Source organism: Danio aesculapii, chromosome 14 (genome assembly GCF_903798145.1).
Source record: "Danio aesculapii chromosome 14, fDanAes4.1, whole genome shotgun sequence".
NCBI lineage: Eukaryota > Metazoa > Chordata > Actinopteri > Cypriniformes > Danionidae > Danio > Danio aesculapii.
This window is the reverse complement of record NC_079448.1, coordinates 50,796,030-50,817,133: the sequence shown is the minus strand read 5'-3', so window position 1 is coordinate 50,817,133 and position 21,104 is coordinate 50,796,030. Positions and strand designations below refer to the sequence as shown.

The 21,104-nt window shown below is 38.8% G+C and overlaps 1 protein-coding gene across 1 annotated transcript in view; it reads left to right on the top strand.

The window, feature by feature from the left end:
• The first annotated feature begins 2,033 nt into the window (after positions 1-2,033).
• LOC130240216 (A disintegrin and metalloproteinase with thrombospondin motifs 2-like) overlaps positions 2,034-21,104 on the top strand; it is a 371,942-nt gene continuing 352,871 nt past the window's right edge. The window contains exons 1-2 of the mRNA XM_056471639.1: positions 2,034-2,236; positions 9,818-10,209. Coding sequence (XP_056327614.1) covers positions 2,152-2,236; positions 9,818-10,209 — 477 coding nt within the window. The 5' untranslated portion in view covers positions 2,034-2,151. The remainder of the gene's footprint in view (positions 2,237-9,817; positions 10,210-21,104) is intronic.

The following is a 21,104-nucleotide window of genomic DNA, read 5'->3' as shown; positions in this document are numbered from 1 at the left end:
CTCAGTTTCCTGTTCTTAGCTGACAGGAGAGACACCTGGTGTGGTCTTCTGCTGCTGTAGCCCATCCGCCTCATGGTTGGACGTGTTGTGTGTTCAGAGATGCTCTTCTGCAGACCTCGGTTGTAATGAGTGGTTATTTGAACCAGTCTGGCCATTCTCCTCTGGCCTCTGGCATCAACAAGGCATTTGCGCCCACAGAACTGTCGCTCACTTGATTTTTCTCTTGTTCAGACCATTCTCTGTAAACCCTAGAGATGGTTGTGTGTGAAAATCCCAGTAGATCAGCAGTTTCTGAAATACTCAGACCAGCCCGTCTGGCACCAACAACCACGGCACGTTCAGTCACTTAAATCACCTTTCTTCCCCATTCTGATGCTCAGTTTAAACTGCAGCAGATCATCTTGACCATGTCTACATGCCTAAATGCACAGTTACAGTCATGTGATTGGCTGATTAGAAATTTGTGTTAACGAGCAGTTGGACAGGTGTACCTAATAAAGTGGCCGGTGAGTGTAAGTATGAACAGTATTTCATAATACTTTTAAGCTGCGGTCACACTACAGTTTCCGCATTCGATATTCTGTCTTGCGGCGCTGCGAAAAGGGGCGGGTTTAAACAAGATGATTAGACATTTCAAAAAGCGAGCGATTGGTCCATGTTTTAAATTTCTGTCCAGAGAGGTCATGTTTTGATCCTCGATTGGTCTCACGCAGTCAAGTGATGCGATTTCGCAGTTCAGAGTTCACCAAGCTTGAACTTTGCACCGCAGTGAAACTGCGAACTTGTGGCACGAGATTGCGTTTCCTGTCTGATGCATTCGCGTGCGTATGAATGGAAGTCTATGGGGAGAAAAGTGCAGTGTGACCGTAGCTTAAGTTTGTCACAATTCAAGCTGTTTACCATTGGCTTATTACCTTATGATATTCATGATATTAGCTATAATGTATGATCTCATGTTATGTCCTCAAATCTAAACCCAACTACTACCTTACTATTAATGAGCAGCTAATTAGCAGTTTATTGAGCTAATAGTCTTAGTTAATGGTTTAATAGCATGAATTGTGACTTAAAGTGTTACCCAATATTTTTATGAATCATAGTTTAACATTTACTAATGCATTATTAAAATCCAAATTCATGCTTGTCAACATTAATGCACTGTGAGTTAACAAGAACTAACAGTATTTTCATTAATCATTAATATGAATATTTTAATGCATTGTTCATAGTTTGTTCACGTTAGTAAGTACATTAACTAATGGATACTTATTGTAAAGTGTTAGCATAAATAAGTATAATGTAGTTGTGTGTAATAGTATACAGGTTTGGATTACACACACTGTAGTTGATATTATTGATGATGCTAAGAGTGATTTAATCAACGCATCAATGTTTTTGAAGGGGTACTTGAGCCTAACTGTGACAGTGTGTGTTTGTGTATGTCTGTGCATTCAAGGGGGCGCTATTGCTCCAGCAGAGAGGATGCTGAACGTGATGAAGCGCTGCAAAAAGTTTGAGCAGGTCATAAGGAATACAACCTCACACACACACACACACACAAGCAAGCAGCATTTCATTTCTGAAAGTTTCACACGTGAAGCAGCGTCATTTGTAAAACCATTTAAAGCCACTTAAAATGTGTATTAACACACAGAAGAATGACAAATATCACATATTTATATCGCCGCGCTGTCAAAAATGACAGCGCATCCCCGTGGAGAGAGCGCGCGCGTGTGCGGTTGTAACGTGGATGTCATAATTACACAATTTTTGTTTGTTAAATAATCAGCATTTACAACAAAAAAGAGCTTGCATGTGCGTTTATGATGTTGATGTCATAATTGCACGATTTTAATTGTTAAATATTCAACATATACAACAGAGATAGCGTGAGCGCGCATTCAGGTGTTGACAGAGAAACCACCTAGTAAGAGTCGGTGAGGAGGGAGAGGGTGTGTGTATGAGAGAGAAAGAGAGAGAGAGTGAGCGAGAGAGAGAGAGAGAGAAAAGCACGCGCTCTCTCCTAGTGCACTTTGCAGTAAGTTGCGGGCGGCTGTTGCTGGCGTGGCGGTTGCTGGTCGCGCGCGCAGGGAACTTTAACACGCTGGATCCCAAAGTCCGTCTCTCTCACCTGCGCAGTTCGGAGCTGCCATGGATTTCGCGGCCGGATTTACTATCCTAATCACACTGCCGATCTTTCTGCAGACGAACGGCCTTTATATCTCCAGTAGCATAGGTACGTGCGGCTGTCTTTACCTATTTACACTTGCATCCCATCGCGAGCTGTCCTGCCCGGTACCACCCCAGTGCGCATCAGCCCTGGAGCTCTGCGCACTGTCTGTCCCCCATCCCCGAAACTTATGGCACGGGGCTATTCCTGCTGTTTTACAATAATTGTCCTCTGGAGCTTCTCCGTGGCATTCTCGCGTGCTGTGTCATTATTCCTACTGTTTGTTGTGAAGTGTGCTTGTTTCACATGCTGCTGGAGATCCAGATCTGAGCTGGAAATGTTTTATTTCGTCTCCTCCTCGCGATCTTTGACGGGGGCTCTGACGATATTGATCTGTCTGAGAGCGGAAGTATTGCAGGATATCGATTTTAAATAATAATAATAATAATAATAGTAATGTTACCGATCCATTCTCCACATTTGAGAGCGTCTACACAATAAAAGAAACTTAAAAACACCATCAACTTTTGGTTTTGGACGAGAAACAGTGAATGGTTACTGTTTATGTTGCAACTTTCGGTTTGTTGGTGACTTGTGGTTATCTGTGAGTTGGGGATTGTGATAAATATGAGTATTTAGAGATGCAGAGCTCAGCATCACTTTGATCTGACATATATGTCTCAAAACCCGGTGAGCTGCCCACCTAGACAGCATTTTAAAGCATCATAGGTGTGTGTGCAATATGTTTGAGAATGAACTTGAGTGTGTTAAGGATAGTGCTGTGCTTAATACATGTTGTGCATTAATTGACCTGGGATCTGTGGAACATTTTGAGCATCATATGTAGGAGAAGCGTTTTGAGCATTATAGATGTGTGCAATATGTTTGAGAATTAACTTGAGCATGTTAAGGATAGTGTTGGGCTTAATACGTGTTTGTGCATTTATTGATCTGTGGAGCATTTTGAGCATCGTAGGTGCGTGCAGGATTTGGGAAGGATAGGGGCATTTTCTTGCACGAGGTATGAAAGGTGTATGCAGCATTTACTGTATGTGCATCAGGTGTATTGAGTGCTGTGAAGTATCATATATGCACATGGCACATTCATAGGAATATGCAGAATTTTTGAGAATCATAGGTGAGTTATAAAGGATGAATGAGCAGTTTAATAAAGGTGCAGTGTGACAATTTGTGCATTAAATATTATTTGTGTTATAAGTGGATGTGCACTGTAAAATTGCCGGGTTCCACACAATCGGTTTGTGCTGGGACAACAGAAGGAATGAAGTTGGCTTATTATTATTATTATTAAATTAAGTATTATTAAAATATTAAATTAAGTGAACTGAACATAAAGGTTGTTTCAGTTCATTTTAAATTAGTAGCTTGAACAAATGGCAAATGTCATATTTTGAGTGTGCTCAGCATTTCTTTTTTGAAGGGGAATTTTAGTTTTAAAGTCAATTTAAAGGGCGCCTATGATGAAAATCAAGTTTTGTAAGCTGTTTAGCCAGAACTGTGTATAGGTATAGTGTGTTCACTGTCATATTGGAGTGATATAAACCCAACAAGTCTCTTAAATTTTTTTTTTACTTTAAAATAGGACACAGATCCCAGTGATTTTGAGGCCCACCACAACGTGACGTAGCAGTGCGGATTTCCCCACCCACTGATTGATTGACAGGTGTCATGTTTCTATAATAACATGTATACACATGTCCACTGAATATTTATTAGCAAAGAAACTGAGATTAAAATATCTGTTCAACTCTCTGTGAGTTTTATAAGTTTAAAATGTTTGTAAAACAGAGCATGTTTGTAATAAAGACAGTAAAATCACTGTAATTCTTAACCAATATAATCACCACATCCGCATGGAGTCAGTAAACGCTAGTGTGTGTGTGTGTGTGTGTGTGTGTGTGTGTGTGTGTGTGTACACTGAAAAAAATGATCTCTGCATAACCGTTGCAAACAATTTATTTGTGTTGAATTAAAACAAACAAATTAAATTTAATAGTGTTCAACTTAATTTGTTTGTTTAAATTCAGTCCAAATAAATTGTTTACAACCCCTTAACGTAAAATTTTTTAGTAAATCCAAGGAATCATCTTTGAATATCATTTTCAGTGTACTGTAAACAGCATTTGTCTGTGACTTATCATTTCGGAAAGGCTTGAATAAACTCCAGCACAAATATATGGAATAAACCTAATAGGTATTTTTGACTGAGCTGTATTTAAGCTTCATTGGTGTCTGTCTCTATCACCATACCTGTCAACCCTCCCGTTTTTCCCGGGATTCTCCCGTATTTTACAGTTGTATCCCGCTATCATCCCGTGAAGGTATATTCTCGTATTTCTCCCATATTTTCAATCCTTCTATGAAGGGTGGCAATAAACATAAAAGAGCAAATCCTCCCTAAATGCAACCCATACCACTGAAACACCAGGGGGCACCCCTTGCTCTTAAATGTGAATCTGTTCTGTGCTTTTATCTTATCTCACTTTGAAATAAATGTAAAAATGGAGGGGTTCCCTTCCTTTCCATTGCAGGCACCATTGCCCCTTCTATGCAATCCTCAAAACAGTCAGTTCATATAGTGGTGCGTAGGCATGGGGCGTTAACTGTTTTCAAGGTATACCGCGGTTTGGAAAAGCAAAGGTTTTAAAACCACCAAAATTTTCTGTAATACCATTCCTAAGGTATGTGTAAGACTTTTTATTTACTTTTTTTATATTGACAACAGTATCTCCAGCAGAAAAGATCTCCAAAGATGTTGTATTAAATTGTAAAGAATTCTGTGTTTTTGCAACTAATGACGACAGCACAAGTCTATGATCCATTTTAATTATTTAGCCTGACAGGTTTACTGCTCCAAAATATTTTCAATCTTTAAAAAAATAGAATATATTGTTTTCAAAGGGGGAAAAAGTGTTGTTTTTTACCCAGACATTTAAAAAGAATATATTTTAGAGCAGTGAGCACAACACCATGAAACCGTGATATTTTTATCCAAGGTCGTCAGAATCTTAAACCGGCCCATGCCTCAGCTAATGCATTCCATAGTGATAAATGGACGCTGTTTCTCAAACGGATTCTGTACACGTGATTTGAAGCGAATTGAAAGTGTAGGTTTTGGGTGCGTGTTTAAACAGACGTAAACACATAATTAATAATAATAATAACACCTAAAGATGTCGATCTTAGTGGGTTTTCTTTCAAACACGACTAATTTTGTCTTCTGCAATGCTTTCATTATGATGTCAGATGTGTGCATTTTTATAGTGACACCTCTGTTTTTTAATGCAGTGTTTCCCAATCCTGTTCCTGAAGGCACACCATCAGTACACATTTTCAACCTCTCCCTAATCAAACACACCTGAATCAACTAATCATAACATCAGAAGAGACTCCAACACCTGAAGTTAATGGGTCAGAAAAGGGAGACATCCAAAATATGTACTGTTGGTGTGCCTCCAGGAACAGGGTTGGGAAACACTGATTTAATGTAATCAAATGAAAAATCTAAATGAGAGATTCATTCGCTGCTCTTTAACCAGAATGTTATACAGTGAATGGGGCATATGCTTATTTTCACATCCCAGTGTTGACAAGTATGTCTAATACTGACTGCTGTTTATCTGATGTAACACAGGAGAAGCAGACATACACATGGAAGCAGTGGGCGGGGAGAAGCAGCTCATTTGCATTTAAAGCCACAGGCTAATCAACAGCTAATCTGTACTCAGACACCAAAATGGGCAGATTTTGGAGACTATAATTAATGATCTGATGGGTATTTTGAGCTGAAACGTTACAGACACATTCTGGAGACCCCAAAGGCTTATCTTACATATTATAAAAACTGTAAATGAGGTAAAATAGCTGCCCTTTAAAGCATGTGTAATATTTAGTGCATTTTAGGTGCATGGGACATTTTTGTGCATGTTTATAATCAGCAGAGCTCAATGTAAATGACATTTCTGTATATTACAGGGCATTGTTGATCACTAAGTTTATTCTGAGACAGGTTGAACAGTCAGTTGTTGTTTCTTCTTAATATATTTCAATATTGTAAATACATCTATCAAGCATCTGGCTGTCATCGAAAACAACAAGGCATATTGAGAAGGGTGCATTTATTTATCTCATTCTTTCACGAGAGGGAGGCAGATGTATAATTACAGACAGACTAACATAACACACTTTTTCATCCCGTCTCGCACAGTCTGTGCACAAACAGGCGCCGTTAAATCTGAAAATGATGGTGTCAAACAAGTGTTAATGTGTTTCTTCACCCAGACCTGTCTGACCCGCTGCATCTCATGTGCATTTACTCGCTGCATGGAGAGGAATGTGCATTTGAAGTGTCAACATAAACACATCTAAATTTAATTCGCAGTGCCAGAAGAAACAATGTTTCTGCAAGCCGTCACAAGAAAAGCAGCGTAGTGACATTTAGGGCTGCACCATAATGAAAAAAGTCTGACATTGCAATATTTTTGTTTTTCTGCGCTATATATTGCAATATGAATACAATTTAGCCATATGGCTTGAATAGCTCTATTTGGAAAGAAATCATTAACTGAGATTGATGGGGCTGATTTTGGGTGTAAGGGTGTAAATCATGTATAAAAAATTACAAATAAATTGCAAGCAGAATAATTATTATAGAGCAGTGAAAAAAGTTAAATAAACAGTGCTTTATGAGTTAAAGGGCCCATAGTTTACCTCTTTTTTATGATGTAATATTAATATTATGGCTCTTCTGAGTGTGCCAGTTTAGGTTCAGTTTAAAACACAGTTCAGATTTTTTTATTATAATGTGTTAAAAAGTGTCATGTTGGGGGCGTGTCCACAGTTGATTTATGGGTGTGCTGATTTATGGGTGTGTTGCTTCACATGTAAATTAGTTTCGGCTTCCCGCCAACGTAACAAGGGGGGCGGAACCATGAGCTCACCCGCTCTGTGTTTGAAACAGAGTCTGACAGGCAGACGGAGAAGGAGAGAGAGGATCACCATTCAGTCGTACATGTACGACTCTGACACAGACCAAGCAGAGAGTACAAAATCATTTGTGTCTTTGTACAGTTTTACAGCCAACTGTGTGCTAGTTTCAAGTGCTGAGCTTGTACACAGAAACTAATAACCACGCACACTGAATTAACTTTGACTGAGGCACCGGATGTGCCGCTCGAAGCCGACGCATTTTTGAATTCTAAACATAGGTTTCTGCAGCGGTCCGCGGCGCCCAACAGTCGACTTGAGTGTACCCTGATAGAAACCGATGTTTAGAATTCTAAAACGCATGCTAGTTAAGATCACAGGGAGCTTCTGGGATCGCGAGAAATGCAAACGGCTGAAGTATAAGGTAGACTCAATGAGAAGTACACATGTTTGCAAACCTACCTAAAGATACAACCAATAATTCCGATTAGAGCGATAATGTGGAGAATATTGCTCTTGTGTTGAGCCCAATGAGCCTTGCATCTAAAAATAGAGCTAGGGTGTTCCTTTAATGATATCGCTTCGACTCACGCTGAAAATGGCGGACGTGAATCAACAAACTGAGGATATGATGACGCGCCTGTCAATCAATATTGGTGGGCGGGGGGACCGCTCTCCTACGTAAAGTTGCGGTCGATCTGAAAACAGCTCCAATTGGTCCACCGTTTTTTATGTTGGTAAATTGAAAAAAAAGCACTGGGTGTGCTTATATCACCCCAATATGACGGTCTATACACCATACATGCACATATGGCTGTCCAAACAGCTTGAAAAGTAGATTTTTTATCATAGGTGTCCCTTTAATAATAATCATTAATAATAATAAAAAAAATATATATATATAATAATAATAATAATAATAATAATAATTCATTACATTTATATAGCACTTTTCTGGACACTCAAATCTCTTTACACATAGGGGAATCTCCTCATCCACCACCAGTGTGTAGCATTCACCTGGATGATGCGACGGCAGTCAAATTGCGACCGCACACCACACACCAGCTGATTGGTGCAGAGGAGACAGAGTGATGAAGCCAATTGTGATATGGGGATGGTTGGGAGTCCATGATGGACGGAGGCCAGTGGGCAAATTTGGCCAGGATGCTGGGGTTAAACCCCTACTCTTTTTCTGAAGGACATCCTGGGATTTTTAACCACCACAGAGAGTCAGGACCTCAGTTTAATGTCCCATCCAAAAGACGGTGCTTACTGAGCAGTATGAAGTCCACATCAGTATACTGGGGCGTTAGGATCCACACAGACCGCTGCTTCAGCGCCCCCTGCAGGACTCACTAACACCACTTCTAGCAGCAACGTAGCTTTCCCATGTGGTCTCTCATCCAGTTACTGACCAAATGCAGCCCTGCTTAGCTTCAGTGGGCGACCATGTGAGAGCTGCAGAGAGCTAGCTGCCGATCATTAAGGTATACATTGTATTAATTCAATAAAATTCCTCATTAAAGTTACAAATGTACTTTTTTTGTGTGCTGAAATGCTTTAAACTCTTTTGAAATGCCTTTTAAAAACATGCAAATGGCAAAGTTTCACTCTGTTAGGGTTATACTTTGCAATGATTCCACAAATCTCATGAATTTTGATCAACTATAATCGCAACTCAACATGGCATATCCTGCTATGTGACTATTGCGGACACACACATTGTGATATCTCAATGCTGAACGATATATTGCACAGACCTCATGACTAAAAGATATTTTAGAGCAGTAATCGCAATACAGTGAAACAGTGACATTTTTATCCAAGGTTATCATACCGCCAGAATCTTAAACCAGCCCATGCCTACTAGTGACATTCATTATATTGAACACGTCATGTTTTTTCCTGGGAATATTTCTTTTCTTTTTTATAATTTACATTTTTATAATAATTTTTTAGGGGTTTTTCACCTTTATTATGATAGAACAGTGGAGATTTCAGACAGGAAAGCATTGGGAACAGAGAGAGGAGAAGGATCGGCAAAGGACCTCGAGCCGGGAATCGAACTCGGGTCGCCGTGAGCATGTCGGTGCTATATGTCGGCACACAATACCACTAGGCTATTGGCGCCGATGGGAATAATATTTCTAAAGAAGACTTCAACAGAGTGTAAAAATCATGATGGGTCTGTGAGTCTCGTCTATCAAATCTGAGCTTTATTTTGTAGTTTCTATTGGATTCAGGTCAGGTGGTTGGCTATGCCATTCCACAGCTTGATTTTCTTTTTCTGAAAGCATTTGAGAGTTTCCTTGGCTGTGTTTTGGGTCATTGTCTTGCTGAAATGTCCACCCTGGTTTAATCTTCATCATCTGCTAATGTAGATGTTGGACTGAAGCAGCTGATATTCATTTACACTGATGAAGAGTAAAGGGGTGCTGAAGATCTACTGAAAGATTTCAGCTGCTGTCTGAGCTTTCACTACACCTTCCTTTCTTCATGTGTTCAATACTTTTCCCCTGCATCATTTAATTTTATTACGCATTGTTTTCTTTGCATATATGGATTTCTTCGGATGTCACCAAGTCAACAGCACCTTTATAAATATGTTTTCTGAGTAAAATAGTGACATGTTCAATACTTATTTCCCTCACTGTAGATGCCGATGCTCTAGCGTTGACTGTCTGTGTTTGTGTACAGATTCCCTGCAGCATGTTCTGGGGGACTATGGACTGGTAAAGCCCGTTCTGACAGATGCAGAAGGCCGCTTCGTGTCCCATGCAGTATCAGTCGGTCCAGCAGACGGGCAGTTCCGTAGGCGCTGGAGAAGAGAGGCGGCATCGGCCGACCACGCCCACCATGAGTCCGGAGGAGACGCCTTTCAGCGCCTCTACTACAACCTCACCGTCTTCGGCCGGGAGTTTCACCTGCGACTTCGCCGCAACGAGCGCCTGGTGGCTCCCGGAGCAAAGATGGAGTGGCAGGAATCTGGCGGCTCACGGTTCGAGCCTTTGCAGAGTGGCTGCTTGTATGTGGGAGACATTACGGACATACAGGGAGCATCGGTGGCTATCAGTAACTGCGACGGCCTGGTAAGTCAACCTGGTGGTCTGTGTTTGTGTGTGCTATTCGGTTTTTCCTGTTAGAGCAGGGGTGCCCAACCTTTAACACACCTGCCTGGAATTTTTTGTATACCTAGAAAGAGCTTGATTAGCTAGATGTGTCTAATTGGGGTTGGAAGTAAACTCTGCAGGACACCGGCCCTCCAGGACCGAGTTTGGGTATCCCTGTGTTAAAGGGATAGCTCATAGGGTCATCATTTACTTACTTGTTCTTTAAGACGTTGAGTTTCTTCTGTTGAACACAAAAAGGTGACTTGAAAAATGTTGGAAACGTTGACTTTCATTATTTAATTTTTTCGTACTGTGGATGTCGACTAATTGGGGGACAGTAAATGATGGGTGCATTTCGGTTTTGGGTGAGCTATCCCATTGCAAACAATTTGATAAAACATTAACATGCCCTACTTATGCTTTTTTGGATATTACCTGTGTAATGTAGCTGTGTTTTTAATGTAAATGGTCTGTGAAAGTGCACAGTAACTGGAGGGTTTGATGCACAAACCTATGCAGGTTTATAAGAACTTGCATAATGCCAGTTTGTGGTCTTTGTTGGTTGCCCGAAAACGTATTTTGGACATAAACAATTTAGCTGTAGTCGAGGCCTGATTCATTTTCGACATTTCTGTGCAGGAAAAAGCAAATCCACTGACCAATCAGAGCATGGTGTACACTCAGAAAGACGAGTTTTAAAGAGATTAGGATTCATGAACTAATCATGAAAGAGCTGATTCTGCACTGTTTATTAAAATATTATGAATTAATATGTAAAACTATAACTAAAATGATTCATTAGGGACACTTTAAGGAAAATGGAAAAGTTGGAACTATTTGAGGGACAGTAAATGATGGGTATTTTACAGTTTTGGGTGAATTATCCTTTGAAAACTGATAGAATTACCTTGTCAATATAATGTAAAATTGACTTAATGTTTAATCTAACACTCCTAAATTAACAAAGTAACAGTTAATTGATTATCCTAAAATTTTTACTCTATATTTATTCACATTTTTTAGCAAAAACACTGCTTTTTAAAAATAATAATAATAATAATAATTTTAATAAATCTTATTAGTTACAAATTAGTACATCTGGCATAACTTGCTTAATTAAAACACACATTTCCACTGACTTGGAATTAGTTACTTCACTTTAGTTTAAGCAAATTGAACCCAAGAACAAATTTACTTACTGAAAAAACCCTTACTGATCTCAGGATTAGTGTTAGCATAGCTATGGCTCTTTGAGTGAAGCATCAAACATTAATGTTGAAAAAAAAATGCGAAGATCCAAAGCATGAGTGCTACTCTTCTGAAAGGTGGTAACTGCAAAACTAAAAACCCTTCCTCAAAATTCTTCTTAATCTTCAGACTAATGATGATTAAACTCAAACTCAAAGTCTTTCTCTTTAATTTAAACACCTAAGATTGCTTTTATTTTCAAAATATTCTACTCTTAATTCAGTCCCATGCAAAGCATTCTGCGAACTACACATCCAATACGACATATCAATTATTAAAATGTACCTAATATTACTAAGTTTGCAACGATTAGAAAATATTCAAATATTACAAGTAAATGAATATTAATATTTAACTCTTTCCACTCGTTTCATTTGTTACTTGAAGTAAATGTGTAAATGCTAAATACTTAGAAAATTCTAGTTATCCTTGACACTTAATATTACAGGTTAAAAAATATGAGAGTAAATCTATTAGATTTTACCACACCATAAAGTCATTTCTTGTGTGTTCATTTCTTGTGTGTTCTTTCAGTGGACTCTTTTTTTGGATATTACCTTACATGCAGTGTGATGTTGCTATTTCTTATGTTAAAGGTCTGTGAAAGTTATATCCTATGCAGAATTATAACAACTTGCATAATGTCAGTCTGTGGTCATTGTTGGTTGCCAGAAAACAGTCTTATTTTGCATATAACCAATGTTGTTGAAGCCCGATTTATTTCCGACATTTTAAGAAAATGCTTTTTCTGTGCAGGAAAAACAAATCCACTGACCAATCAGAGCATGGTATGCACTCAGAAAGGCGGGGTTTAGAGAGATTGAGCCTGCGCTTATTACTCTGTTTTAAATATTACCTTACATGTAGTGTGTGATGTTGCAATTTTTTTAAATGCAGAAGGTCTGTGAAAGTGTATAGTAGCTTGAGTTTTGATGCACAAACCTATGGAGGCGGGATTTGGAGAGATTGCGTCCATGAACTGATCTTAAAAGAGCTGATTCTGCACTGTGTATAATGAGGTGTATTTTTATATCATGAATTAATATGTAAAACCATAACAAAAATATTCATTAGGGACACTTTAAGGAAAATGGAAAAGTTGGAAGTATTTGAGGGACAATAAATGATTGGTACGTTTCAGTTTTGGGTGAATTATCCCTTTCCAAACAATTTAATAATACTTTAACATGAGCTTATTACGCTTTTTTTTGGATATTGTCTTAAATGTAGTGCGAGATGTTGCTGTTTTTAATGTAAAAGGTCTGTGAAAGTGTATAGTAACTGGAGGTGTTGAATCACAAATCTATGCAGGCGGGGTTTAGAGAGATTGCATCCCTGAACCAATCAGAAAAAGCTGATTCTGCAGTGTGTATAATGAGAAGGTGCTTTTTAAATATCATGAATGGATATATAAAACTATAACAAAATTATTCATTAGGGACACTTTAAGGAAAACAGAAAGTTTGGAACTATTTGAGACAGTAAATGATGGGTATTTTTCAGTTTTGAGTGAATTATCCCTTTCCAAACAATTTAATAAAACATTACATGTGTTTATTACTCTCTTTTTTTGGATATTATCTTAAATGTAGTGTGAGATGTTGCTGTTTTTAATGTAAAAGGTCTGTGAACGTGTATAGTAACTGGAGGTGTTGAATCACAAATCTATGCAGGCGGGGTTTAGAAAGATTGCATCATTGAAGTGATCAGAAAAGAGCTGATTCTGCGCTGTGTATAATGAGAAGGTGTTTTTAAATATCATGAATGGATATATAAAACTATAACAAAATTATTCATTAGGAACACTTTAAGGAAAACAAAGTTTGGAACTGTTTGAGGGACAATAAATGATGGGTATTTTTCAGTTTTGGGTGAATTATCCCTCTGAAAACAGTTTAATAATACTTTAACATGCACTTATTACTCTTTTTTGGATATTATCTTAAATGAAGTGTGAGATTTTGCTATTTTTTCATGTAAAAGGCCTGTGAAAGTGTATAGTAACTGGAGTTTTTGATGAGAGGTGTGAACCTAAACTGGGCTCACGATTCGGTTACGATCATCATGCCATCGATTTGGTTCAATTCGATAATTCAATTCGGATAATGCTTTCCATACACAGTGTTGTATTTTGGGAGGTGGTTATAACAAGCTGTCTGTACACACACACACACACACACACACATGGACACACAGCACCACACTGTCTCTCATTCACACACATACACAAACACAGACAGCACCAAACACACGCACACACACACGCCACTCAACCTTGCTTGCTCGCTCGCTCTGGAGCGATATTGTGGGACCGCCCACTCCTGTTAAAATTACACCAGAGTTACCGACCGCTCCCGCGCTTTTATTTGGAAATTTATTCCCACGCCGCATGAAATCTGGTCGGGTCCCGCGACAATGCACAGGTGATGCACAGGAAAAGAGAGGGGATGAAAAGTCACGCCAGCAGCCGAGAGGAAAAGGTGAAATGGGCCACAGTGAGAAAGAGAGAGAGAGAGAAATGGAGTACTTTCATTCCCTCAATCGCAGAGAAATGGGGGCTTCTGCTGTAAGTGCCAGTGAAAGACTTTCCAGAAAACACACACACAGTGAAAGTTTTAAGTAGTTGGTGCCTGTAGTGTTGTAAATACCCGCGCTCACCTCCCTCGCAACAGAGCGCATATGAGATAAATGACGTCAGTGCATTTATAACCAGTTATGATTATTACTGAACCGATACCAAATTGTCCGCGTCTGCATCGCGGTGCACCGAAGAAACAATTAATTTTGACACCCCTATTTTTGATGCACAAACCCAGGGAGGGTTTAGAGAGATTGCATCCATGAACCAATCAGAAAAGAGCCGATTCAGCAATGTGTTTAATGAGAATGTGTTTTTTATATGACGAATAGATATCTAAAACCATAACAAAAGTATTCAATAGGGACACTTTAAGGAAAATAGAAAATTTGGAACTATTTGAGGGACAGTACATGATGGGTACGTTTCAGTTTTGTACCCTCAGTTTCCTGTTCTTAGCTGAGAGGAGTGGCATGTAGTGTGGTCTTCTGTTCTCTGTAAACCCTAGAGATGGTTGTGCGTGAAAATCCAAGTAGCTCAGCAGTTTCTGAAACACTCAGACCGGCCCGTCTGGCACAAACAACCATGCCATGTTCAAAGTCACTTAAATCACCTTTCTGTCCCCATTCTGATGCTCGGTTTGAACTGCAGAAGTTCGTCCTGACCATCTCTACATGCCTAAATGCATTGAGTTGCTGCCATGTGATTGGCTGATTAGAAATTTACGTTAACAAGCAGTTGGACGGGTGTACCTAATAAAATGGCCGGTGAGTGTATATGAAACTCAAATGACGTTTGGAAAACTATTCCTGTCTGAATAGGGCTTATAATGTGGAGACAACAAGGAATATTATCCTGACCCTTTAAAAACATGCTCTCTTTTAGGTCCTTTATGGCCTACCCAAGCTCTCGTCTTGATGCATGTTTATAAATAACAGTACTTCCCAAAACGAATGATATCTTCATCAAAATATCATTTAGTGCTTGCAGTGGTCAGGGATTTAGTGTGTATTCTTGGGCATACTTTACACAAGCGAGTAAATACTTGTGTTTTGGTGTTTTGTGAGTAGCTGTGTGCACTGAGATGTGTGTTTATGGCAGATGTGAGGTCTGGAGGTCTCTTGGTAATTATTGGAGGGTTTCTTTCTTCTCTGTGCTCAAATAAAACTAATTCTAAACGAGTCCAGATGAGACGCTCGGAGAGTCTGTCAGAGATCATGAGATCCATACACTCCCTGTGGCTGCCGCCTTTATACAGCATGAAAGAGGGCAGGAAATAAATAGAGCAGGGCAGTTTGTATATATGCTGATTAAACGAAGAGCTCAAATAAGTGATATAGACATTAACTGAAGAGCGCTGGCTGTATCGGTACTCATAGAAGCATCATAGCATTCATTTCTGTGCCACTAATTCAGATTATGCTCATTATTTCAATCTGTTTTATGTGGGACTTGACAATAAACAGCTAACCTGTGTGCAAATGAATTGTTTTGTCCAAAAGAAACTCCTCAGGATTTGTATATTGATTGAAAAACAAACATTTCATCAATTTCCTCCTTTGTATTTATCATTTATTTACCTCATTTACCCCAATCCTTGTGCATTTTGAATAGTCTTTTTAGCTTATGTTTCTCAAAGTACTGTCCAGTCTAACACATTAGTCGTTATCCTTACCAGGGTGTCCGTGGGGTCTTAAAAAGTCTTAAAATGTCTTGCATATTTCTAGTCCTCAGTGTGCTCTTTATTTTATTACCCACATGCCGCCATACACACCTTTTGTTATGGACTGTGTGTTTGTGCACAGGTATGTTCACTCCTGTGTCAGATTGTATGTGTGTGTGTATGTTTGGATGCTCCAGTGGGCACGGTGCCCACAGGATTAAAGCCGGTTTCTATGCTGTCCTTCAGCTTGAAGTGCTCAGGGTCAGGCAGGGCTGCAGCCGTGGGCATCTGCATGTAGAAGAGCTTCAGTAAGTCCTCATCTCCTCTGAGGAACACACTCCTGAACACACAGAAAGAAAGGCAACCTTAGCTTCACGGCTCTTGATATTTGAGACGAGGTTTGTTTGTAGAGAAGAGCGTTTGTAAACGTGATTATGTTGCAGAATGAAGCCATGCTAACCGCAGCAACACATGGATTAGCCACCGCTTTCCTGAAGCTTCCTCTGATTTGTATTAAACGCGTGTTTTGTTTTTGTAGATGAAATATAAAATAATATATAACAATATTTAATAAAATTAAAGCTGCAAGCAGCGATGACAGGGACCTGGCACCCGGGCTCACCACCGCTCAATGACCTCAGGATGACAGAGAACAGTGGACAATAATAATTTAAACTGATATATTAGAAAAATCTGAGAAAATCACAGATTTATGCCAAACTTTTTTCTGTCAGCAGGTGGCGCTATGACTGTGACTCAATATTGACATGTAAATGCCTTGAGGAGAGGAATTTTCTCAACCATGTGAAGTTTCAGGTAGATCAGACATTTTTGGTAGAGTTATAAGTACTTCCTCCTTCATGGTGAAGCACCGAAATTTGTCAGTATGTGTGCGTGAATCATAGCTCGGGGCCAGTCCGTCAAATTGCATAGATGGTGCTGTCGAGTCATTTTGCCACGGCCATTTCCGAAACCTACAACGAATGTAAATTTTCACCACTTCTGGGGCGTGTGCAAAGTTTTGTGAGTTTTCAATCATGTTCAGGCAGATCAGACATTGTTTGGCTGAGTTATAAGTACTTCCTCCTTCATGGTGAAGCACTGAACTTTGTCAGTCCACCATGGATGCACCCTTTGGCGAAAACTCTACATCTTCACAATTTAGCATCACGAAGGTCTTTGGACTAAACTAATGGAACTTGGATTCGATGTGATCAAATTTGTAGGAGGAGTTTGTTACACTGTAAATCATGTCATTTCCTGTTGCCAAAGGGGGACGCTATAATTGTAACTGGATATTGGCATGTAAACGTGTTCAGGTCAGGACTCTTATCAAACGTGTGGATTTTGAGGTAGATCGGACAATGCATGCCTGAGTTATAACAACTTTCTCTTTCCTGAGGAATCGTCAAAGTTTGAGAGGCCGCCACGGACACGGCCTTCAACGAAAACTCTTGATCTTCGCAGTTTAACATTGTCAAAACTGCACTTTTTGGAGCAGGTGGTTAAAATATCTGACTTCCTGTTGGGTTTGAGATTTTGCTGCAAGAGACTTTTTTGTAGGTGTTGGCATGTTTGACGTGTGCACTAATTTTCGGACGTGTGTGTGAATCGTAGCTCGGGGGCCAGTCCGTCAAATTGCATAGGTGGTGCTGTCGAGTCATTTTGCCACATTCACTTCCGAAACCTATAACAAACGTAAATTTTCACCATTTTGGGGCGTGTGCAAAAGTTTTGTGAGTTTTCAGGCATGTTTAGACCCTAAAAATCGCGATTCATTCGGGAGAAGAGGAAGAAGTATAAGAAACACGGAGCAATTCCAATAGGGCCTACGCACTGTTCTGGTGCTCGGTCCCATATAATATATCTTAGGTAGTGAATATTAGGGCTGGGCGATAAAATCAGTATCAATATTTATTGACTGAACACCATTGCCAATATCAAAAAAAAAAAAGATTCGGTATGTAGTTTCGCTATGAATCGCTATAGTTTTATCAAAATGTGGAGGCTGAGAACACGCCTGGAAGCAGTGCCAATAAGCTTAGTGTGTAAGTTTGTCATTTGCAATTGAGGTGAGCTACTTACACGACCGATTATGGGAGCGAGGCGCACTTAAATCATGTGCGTTTTCCAGCTGCACCTAGTTGAAAACATCTCAACTTTTCCGAATGCGGTGAGCGCACCGCGATTCATGTATGTAGAACTAACCAATCTGCTTCACACTTTATATGGAATATACACATTTCAGTAATAACGGCAGTATAATTACCTCAGGCAAACACAGCGCACAAACACTGCAGTGGTTTGTACTTTTCTCCATAAACTTGTATCGAAACCACAGCAACGTTTGTTCAATTGTCATCCTCTGAGAAAACGCTTGGTCGGCTAGTTACGAGAGATGCCAGGGGAGCACCAGTGCAAAGTCCATTGTAAATGGTCAAGGAATCCACACTCGCACTTGTTACTTCAGGTCAGAATAACAACACATGCGACAATGAGTGCCGTATAGCAGCAGTGAGGAGATTGTAAATAAAAAAGGATGTAAGGATGTCGCCAGAATGGCTTTTTGGTTTCTTTTCTTGTGCATCCCAGCCACTAGCACCCCATCTGAAAGCTTTTTTAGCATAAGGGGTAATATAGTCATCCCACTTCACAATTTGTAATGTTGCAGTATGTATTTGAATACTGATGGTTGATTCCTTTACTTTAAAGCTTTACTTTAAAGAGTTTGATGTTTACTGTCCCGCAACCCTCCCGTTTTGTTATTTCTCTCGGAAAACTCCTGTAATTTCACACCCCTCCCCCTTTTTGGTACAGTCTGTAACACTCCCGGGTCGCCGACTTCGGTACAGTATGCGCTCAAAACCCGGTGCTTAATACAGTTACTAACGCCAAAGTACAGTTACTTTACTATCCTGGTTCTCAACGGTGCTTTTCAGAGACCTCAACCCTTGAACACCCTCCCCCTCTCTCCGGTGTCCCTGATTTTCTGAGACAAATGTTGGCAGGTATGCTGGTATGTGATATTCTAAGTCGATCTCTCTCTTTTGTATGCTGTAGTGCTGTATTTATACCATATAATTGTAGTGTAAATGTGTGTTGTGTTGGAGAAAGAAGAAAGAAGAAATGCCCGCTTGTGTTTAGCAGTTTTCCTTATCGCAAACATAACAGCAGTCTGGTAGTGATTGTGCTGCTTTTTTCGGGGTTAAATATTGTGATATCCCGATTGCAACAGAGAAATACTGTAGACTGCAATACTGAAAGGAGGTATCTCCTGTAGACAGATGGCATTTCATGCTAAGTTCAGCCTTATAATCTTAAAATGTGAGCAAAATCCCCTGTTTTGTCCTCACTTTAGACATTACGCTAGAGAATCATTCAAATACTAGCTTTGAAGTGATGTTGGTGAATCAGTAACTGCTTCTACTGGTCTGATGTCAGCTGCAGATGTGAATGAATAGCGGAAGAAAGTAGTTCCTCATACAAAAGGGTTTTTCTCGTAGCAGTGCAACATGGCTGTATATCGTCACTGGTGGAACACAACGCATGTTTCTCACCAGTGATGATATACAGACATATTGCACTGCTACTCGTGTAATTTTGCTCATATATATATATATATATATATATATATATATATATATATATATATATATATATATTATTTCCACTGAGAATTTTCTGCTGTTAACTCTTAACTTTTTCCATAACTGTAACTTTTGGATGGTTTTTAATGAGAGCGGAAAGGCAAACCACCAGATGGAAGTAGGTAGACAGCAGCACAAACTGTTTGTTGTTGAAGAAACTCATTCCTGAGTGTAACTGGAACTGCAAGAAATTCAAACATCTGCTCATGGAACAAACGGTCACGTACTGTAGGCTGAGGGCAGATCCACTTGTGCGCTATTATGTTTTCTCCAAAACAACAGAGGTATGCGGTTTAGAAATGTCAGAGGTGGGATGCATCCGTGAAAATCAGAGGCTCTGCTTTATAATTCTTAGTATGGTTTATCAACAGGTGTTTATCCACATCATGTTCTGTTGTGAAGTACAAGAAAATGTAATTGCTAAACTTTTTAGATTTAGACACAATTGCATGTTTCTGAGAATGGAGATGTGGATTTAAAATGGTGTTTTGGTTTGTGTAAGTTTTCTCAAATTTTTTTATCTAAATTGTATTGTACTGTATATATTTAGTATATATATATTTTATGTGTATATATATATATATATATATATGTGTATATATATATATATATGTATATATATGTATATGTATGTGTGTGTGTGTATACATATATATAGGCCAATAAACTTCATGATGCTGAGCCGCCACGATGCCAAATTGGTAAACATCGCCCAACCCTAGACTGTATAATAAGATATAAATGTTAATTTCAATAGTTTATTATTAGTATAATTATTTACTTCCTTAATTAATACATTTACTTAATTAACTGCTTTTTAAGTAATGCAACACTTAATTTATTAATGAAGAATGAATCAAAGTAGGAAACACATTCATTAAACACATTATACATGCTCTTATAAGTCAAGAATAAAGCATTTTTAAATGAATTTATTTAAACTGCTTACTAATATCTATTAATGTAGAGTTAATGCTTTACAAATAATGAATTAATGAATTAACTATTTGCTAATGCTCAACAAATGATTCATAGAGTGTAGTTATTATAGTGTTACCAAACACAAAATTCTGGGTTAATTATTATGTACTATTACATAATGTAAAGTTTTAATTGCTAATTTAATTTAATTAATTTAATAGTTCCCAATTTGTTGATAATGCAGATGTCTCGTGTGCTACACTTTGATTGAGGATGTTAGTATTAGAGCTTAGTCTTTTAGGTTAGTCATGGCAGGAGTCTTATGAGCTGAGAGGCCAGTTTCATGCTTTTTCTGTTTTATAATGAAACGACTAAGGCTGAGGTATCCTTTAATAATAGCGAAATGTTGACTGTGCATACATCTGTTTTATTGTGGGCCATGGCCCGACGCTGCAGGTTACGCTAGCACTTACGCTAGCTCTGGGGAACAGCCTTTTTATTGTTTTTAGACGCTTGAAAAATTAAGCCTGTCTGCTCACTGTAGATGATGAGGACGGTTTTATAATACAGACAATAAAAGCAACAAAAGAATGAGAGTTTAAAGCTGACAAAAAATTTATTTACACTCTTAAAGAAATGCTGGGTCAAATATGGGTAACATTTTTTGTTCAACTCACAATTTATGCTATTAACTACTGGCTTTATTACCAGCCTATTATTAAAATATTAACTGTTTATTAGTAGTTATAAAGTATTATCCAATACTGCATCCCTAATCCTACACAAAACCTGAATCCAGCTACTACCTTACTATTAA